Here is a 7,119-nt window from a genome sequence, read left to right on the forward strand (position 1 = left end):
TACCAAAATACGCCTGCATTTATGCAATCCAGGGTACATTTCACCGAAATGCTTGCTCGTTCATACGATTCAGGAACATATTATCGAAATACGCCGGCATTTATGCAATTCAATATACGCATTACCAAAACACGCCTGCATTTATGCAATTCAGGGTACATTTCACCGAAATGCCTGTTCACTAATGCAATTCAGGATACATTCAAACGATATACACCCGAGTTTATGAAATTCAGGATACATTTTATTGCCTGCATTTATACAATCACAAAGTACTTTTGCGACTGACATGTAACTTAAACGAAAAGTTTTGGCCAGGCGGAAAACGAATGTGATAATAATTGTTTTAGTAGAAAGTTTTTCAACTTATGTTAATTTTATAATAATGCTCTAATTAGTTTCGAATTAGATATGAAGAAGTCTAGTTTAAAACCCAGTTTCATGTGTGTACCGATCAGACATCGACAAAATGAATAAGTGAACGTGCCGGTAAATAAACGATGGAATTGAATCAACAACTTCAGTTGGGATAAAACGTAAAAACTGTAAATCGTCGTCCATAAAATTGCGGAACGTTTTAAATTGCTTGTAATATCGCCGTAGTCGGGGCAACACGCCGTCAGGATGAACGCTGGACGTATTTTCTGCGGTGCTGTGACGAAACTGGCGCCGTTGAACATCCTCGCGAATATTTTCGTCAGAAACTCTGGATGCGACAAAGCGTGAGTAGCCCTCAGAGGCTGGAGGGCGAAATTAGGCAGCAGAAAAAAGTCACAGCGAGTGGCTTTCCAATGCTTTCCATGGCCACCCGAGTCGCGCTGGCAATTGTTACTGCATTTGTTTCTACACGCTCCTTTTTTTCGGTGTTCCTTTGTTTCTTGCCTGACGCCACACGCGATTAAACAGAAATAGCGTCATTCGTTAAAAGAAGCTCGTGCAGTTATTCAAAGAATTATTGTACTACGTAAACTAGTACATTCAATCAAAAGTTAGATTAGAATCCCGCATACATCATGACTGCCGTAGAAATTTGCAAAGGGATGGATTTTTTCACGGAGCGATCAGAACCAGTGTAATGTCTCGAAAGATTCGCACAATTCATTTTTATTATTGCAACAGTGCCGATAATTTTCGTATCTAATATATTATTGAACAATATTATTATCGCTGTAAATTTTTTCTGCGCATATAATATGTTCTCCTGATCGCGTCGTGTGTGCAAGAGTGTAATTATACTTTCACGAGCCTCGTGTTTTTTTTTTTTTTTGTTGTTTTTCTCCTCTTTTCCCAATCCAAATTTCCCTTTTCACCGCAAGCACCCTTTTTACCATCAATGAGACATTTTTATTCCTTTCAGTTGAGAGGAGAGGGTTTATTTATTCATTGAATTGCATTTTATTGTTTCGCAGTAAGAAAAACACGATGGTCGACCAGGCAGTGCTGGACAAACTTGAGACAGGCTACGCCAAATTGGCGGCGTCGGACAGCAAGTCTTTGCTGAAGAAATATCTGACCAAGGAAATCTTCGACCAGCTCAAGACTAAGAAGACTTCCTTCGGCTCCACTTTGCTCGACGTGATCCAGTCCGGATTGGAGAACCATGACTCCGGCGTTGGTATCTACGCCCCTGACGCCGAATCATACACCGTCTTCGCCGACCTCTTCGACCCCATCATCGAGGACTACCATACCGGGTTCAAGAAGACCGACAAACATCCACCAAAGAACTTCGGGGACGTTGACACCCTTGGAAACCTTGACCCGACTGTGAGTCATTCGCTAAGCGATTTTACTTCTACCCTGTAACGGAAAATTAAATTGAACTGCACACTTTAAATATTGATCCGTGGAATCTCACTGTTATCAGTGAATTGTCACTCGGATTCAATCACACGTGCATCACTGGAAAAAATGGTGACTGTTAACTCTTACCAGTGAAATTCCATTGATTTATATTTAACGCGGTTAAATACGTTTGAAATGATTGTACTTTAACAATTCTAATCGTCATAGTTTTGGGCGTTCGACACGTGATAAATTCTGTATATATAGCAATTTAGTTATTTCCGTTTAATTGTTTTCATAAAATTAGCCAACATTAAGATCGAATTTAGTCGCTTTTTTTTAATTCCATTCCAGGAGTCAATAAAAGCGTTCACGATATATTTGAAATTTGTATTGTTTAACGGTCTTGAGCTAGGGGTTGGGCATAAACTACGTAGCTCTTTAAGACTACGGCGCGTCGTGAAAAAAAAATTTTACACACTAAAAAATTTATAAACAAATATTTATTAAAAAATATTTCTTACTCTAAGAAATCCGCAGGGACAAATGACGAGACTGGTCACGCCTGCGAATTATTATTAACAGGAAAAAAATTGTTCTCAACTATTATTAGAGATGAAAAAGTCAAATCTTAATCGTCTACAAATTTCATAACATGAATTTTTTTTCGAGATATTTTTCGTAAAAGAATAAAACAGGACGATCATGATCCGAACGTTGGTTAGCCTAAACTTGAAAAAAATTAATGATTCCAACGAGATGCAATGATTCTTGTAGTATGGCTTCTACACATCTAAAATTCAGGCCGAAGAGACATATGTTTAAACTTTTCATAAAACCTGGTTTCATTTGCGAGTTACAGTCATGATTTGACAAATTTAAGGGGGAATTTTATCAGAACTTTGTGTCTAGAGATCACGTTGAAATGAAATTTTCAAAAAAATTGTCAGTCCTCTTTTCCATAGGTATAGTATAAAGTAAAAAAGAAAAAAAATGAAGTGATTTAAAGATTGAAATAAAAAATCTAACACAATTTCAAAAATGGTGCTTCATATACATTGAAGTTTGCTTGTTATTATAATATTTAACGTCAAATCTTATTTCAGGGTGAATTCATTGTCTCTACTCGCGTGAGGTGCGGACGTTCCCTCGAGGGTTACCCCTTCAACCCTTGCTTGACCGAAGCCCAGTACAAGGAAATGGAAGACAAGGTTTCCAGCACCCTGTCTGGTCTCGAAGGCGAGCTGAAGGGTACCTTCTACCCACTAACCGGAATGGCCAAGGACGTCCAGCAGAAGTTGATCGATGACCACTTCCTCTTCAAGGAAGGCGACCGTTTCCTCCAGGCCGCAAACGCTTGCCGATTCTGGCCGACTGGTCGTGGAATTTACCACAACGACGCCAAGACTTTCCTTGTTTGGTGCAACGAAGAGGACCATCTTCGCATTATTTCCATGCAGCAGGGAGGTGACCTTGGAGAGGTGAGTTTTACGTTGGGAGATGAAAATTTCCGACCGGATGTCAGCTTAAGATTTGTCATATACGGGGGGGGGGAGGGGAGGGTGTAAGAGGAATTGAAAAAATTGATGAGTCCGAATTCAATACATTTTTTTTGACTCCGTTACAAGATAGTGAAACATAGAGGATTCGTTAAGTTTAAAAAATACGTACATAAAAATTTATGACAAACAGATACTAAAGTTGCAAAAAATAGATCAGGTATCGATTTTGCATTTGAAATTGATTTAATCAGAGGTTAGAAATCTATCAGAGTCTATCGATAACAGTTTTCTTTACATTTTACTATTACTGTTCTTTGATGAAAATCAATATCCCCGTGATACCAACGTGATAAAAAAAGTGTTTTATTGTCAGTGAAAATATAGAGAATAGTCTTCTCAACAGAATATGCTGTCGTTGGATGAAATCTGACAAATTTATTATTTTTAAGTGGTATAAGACGAAGAGTCGATGTCTACCGTCTAATACTTAATTTCAGTTTTATTAATTTTTCTTTTACATTTTGTGGAAAAGCTCGTAAGTCAATAATACGTAAATTTGACAAATCTTCAATGTGTGACAATCTTGTACTAAATAAGCGAAAAAGTATTGATTCCCGACTCGTCAAACTCCCTCATGAGGCCTCAGATGTTTTTGCAATTTGACTTTCGATGTCGACATCGAATTTCGTATACGATTGTTCATATTTCACGCAATTATTTGCAATGAAAATTTTTTTCGACTTAATTTCCAAAGAACCGTGATTCCATTAATAATAATAATAATGCTACGTGGATCTCTTTTGACCACTTTACGAGGAAATCGCGAAAGTTTCCAATAAAAATAATAAAAGTTGGTGCAGAACTTGAGTTGAAAACCGTTGTTACTAAATTCCTTCAATTTCAATATACATTCAGAAATTGCAAAAAATCTTCACAAGCGATGAAAAATTTCCTCTCGTTTATCAAATCGTATATATTTAACATAAATAAAGCCACTTGATCTGAAAAATTACGGTCTAACTCTTTGAAATTCCTAAACACTTGACATAATTTCGATGATGATCGATATGAAAAACGATTACGGAACGACCTGAAAAGAGAGCATGAACATTCCTTCACGGTTTATAAATGATTTGCAAGTTTTGATAAATGACACAATAATTTCTGAAAGAAGGGAACAAAATGGAATACAGAATTTCGTCCAATTAAGATGAGGTTACCTGGGCGTTTAGTCACACCTAATACGTCTTTCGTTTTCTCCAGGTTTACCGTCGTCTCGTAAAAGCTGTGAATGACATCGAGAAGCGCATCCCCTTCTCCCACCACGAGCGTCTCGGCTTCCTGACCTTCTGCCCCACAAACCTCGGCACCACGGTTCGTGCTTCTGTACACATCAAGGTGCCAAAGTTGGCCGCCAACAAAGCTAAGCTGGAGGAAGTTGCCAGCAAGTTCAACCTGCAGGTAAGCTGAACCTGCAAGAATTCACCAGACAATTTTTACCAAGATCATTCACTGTCAGTTTGAACTTGCAAAGTTCTGTGACTTTTCCGCGTTTCTCTGATCGGAATCGGGCTTCTTCCTAACCTCTTAGATATCTGGGTCATGAATGGTAAGCAGAGAGTTCTGAGTACTAGTGGATGCGAAGTTTTGGTTTGAATTGCATACACATTAGCTTTGTTGGTAATATCATCATTAGGTATCATCTACCGTGACAGGCTTAGAGGTCTAAACACTCAAATGCGCATGCGCCAAATCACGTGATTCGTTAGTATAAATGGTGTGCCTAGGAGTGCAGCTTCTTTTTCCAAAAAAGTTTCTCTCTCGCGTTGGACTGGACTTAAGTAAGATGTGTACCAACGCGCCAAAATACCCTAGATCGGTGGTGCGAAATGAACGGGACTTTAAATAACTCACACCACAACTATACATGATCGCATTAACGAGCAGAGTAGCATTCCCCAGAAAATCAATTCCCTAACAATATAGGGATTTTTTAGACGGTTGGTACACGTCTCACTTAAAGGCTTTGAGACCTCGAAGAGAGGTGCGTGTCGTAGGAGTTCTAGGCACACCACGGATTCAACTATTTCACACCAATTTTTTTGTCTGCTTGTCAGATAGACCAACGTCAGAGTTGAGTTCTAATTGCTATTGGAAATCGAGGTTACGTTACCTCGAGAATTTTAGATAGCCAAAATGTAATGGGCATACATTTAAGTTAACCTAACCTCGAAACGTTTGCGCACGTTGCCAGTTTGTGCCGGAGAAATTAGACAGGTTCGGTCGTCTTGTCTGAGCAGATCAAAAACTTATTGACGGATGCGCACTCGGATTTCTGGTTTTCTGAGACTGGTATATAGAAATATATAATAATAACCGAGCGCACACAGCAAGCGAGAAAAAAATCATGCACAGTTGATTTCAATTAATAATAAAACCAGAAATTACACATTCAAATGTTCGAATATTCGAAGTTCAAAAAATCGCAAGTATTGTTTATTAAATTGTGTAAAAAATCCCCAGACATTTTTCAGTTTTCCAGACAAGTATCTCTCCGTAATAGCGAAGAATTATCACATCGCATTTCTTGATATCATGATGTAAACCCATATTTACTCAAAATTTTGAAGTATCAATATCTTTGCCATAGAATGTTCAGTAAGTTTGATCAGAAGTTGGGTCACCGCGGTAAAGAAATTTCCTCTTACCTACAAGTGATATATGTAATTTCTTATCTGCAATGAGATCTTCTTTGAAGTTATATTTGGATACTATTGAAGGATGTATCAAATATACAGTCCAGTCAAAGACCCGGAAGCATAGAATTCATTCAGCATTATAATATGCCGCCGTAGTTCATGAAAATCGTTCAAACGATGCGATTTTTTCATTGTAGAGAGTTAAAACTGAGATCTCTTCGAAATCTGAAGCAGAAATATTGAAGCAGAAAACGGTTCTTTGCAAAAAAATGTCTGTTTCATCTAAATTCAACTCAGTGATTTTCATTTGTAGTTTCAAACTTCCGTTACACCATATCCCTGTCTATAACGTTTTTTTAAATGGATTGTACGTTTGGTACAATCTTAATGAATTGCAAAATGTTATTCATGGCGACAAAGAATTTTCTTTTGCAATCAATCTTTTAATTTGTGTATCTACAATCGTTGAATAAGATTTTCTTCCGCTCTCTTCAGACTGAGACTTTGATATTTTACCGTTATTTTCTAGGTCCGCGGTACTCGTGGCGAACACACTGAAGCCGAGGGTGGAATCTACGACATTTCCAACAAGCGACGCATGGGCTTGACCGAGTACGACGCCGTGAAGGAGATGCACGACGGAATCGCCGAGCTTATCAAGATCGAGAAGGAGCTCTAATAACCCGATCCTTCCGTTAAGACAAGACAAGACAAGAAAGATATTTAAAGCAAAGAAAAGTAACAAATCATAAATAATAACTATTGTTTCACGCGGACATGTACAACAGCAATAACAACATGGAATAGAAAGAAACAGGAAGATCAATTTTCACAACAGCGAACAGCGAAAACCCCTGGATTTCTTCCATCAGTCCCACAGGTCGCTGCATTCTGTAAAAGAAAGTTCAGAGCTTTTTACCCCCGTACTAATTACCACCCTTCGTCTCGTTATATTATATATATACACATGTATGTATATATAATATACGTATGTATAGCAATTAACACACAGCTATATTAATATTATATTATTATTGTAATTATTATTTTAATCGTACGACTACTACGTTAAATTACCGTATCGTTATTAATAATTATTACTGTTATTATTATTAATTATATCATCTTTATCG

At 37.7% G+C, this 7,119-nt stretch overlaps 1 protein-coding gene across 1 annotated transcript; it reads left to right on the forward strand.

The window, feature by feature from the left end:
- The first annotated feature begins 1,409 nt into the window (after window positions 1-1,409).
- LOC124411294 (arginine kinase) lies at window positions 1,410-6,687 on the forward strand. The gene is made up of 4 exons (XM_046890354.1): window positions 1,410-1,767; window positions 2,892-3,266; window positions 4,551-4,748; window positions 6,516-6,687. Exons 1-4 carry the CDS (start codon window positions 1,423-1,425, stop codon window positions 6,663-6,665), a joined length of 1,068 nt encoding a protein of 355 aa, XP_046746310.1. The 5' UTR covers window positions 1,410-1,422; the 3' UTR covers window positions 6,666-6,687.
- Window positions 6,688-7,119: the final 432 nt, after the last annotated feature.

This window comes from Diprion similis, chromosome 10, assembly GCF_021155765.1.
Source record: "Diprion similis isolate iyDipSimi1 chromosome 10, iyDipSimi1.1, whole genome shotgun sequence".
NCBI lineage: Eukaryota > Metazoa > Arthropoda > Insecta > Hymenoptera > Diprionidae > Diprion > Diprion similis.

Bases quoted from the DNA above. Each gene is read 5' to 3' on its own strand.
- LOC124411294 (XM_046890354.1), top strand. From the start codon at position 1,423: ATGGTCGACCAGGCAGTGCTGGACAAACTTGAGACAGGCTACGCCAAA. The intron at 1,768-2,891 runs GTGAGTCATTCG...ATCTTATTTCAG, and splicing joins TTGGAAACCTTGACCCGACT to GGTGAATTCATTGTCTCTAC. The intron at 4,749-6,515 runs GTAAGCTGAACC...GTTATTTTCTAG, and splicing joins CCAGCAAGTTCAACCTGCAG to GTCCGCGGTACTCGTGGCGA.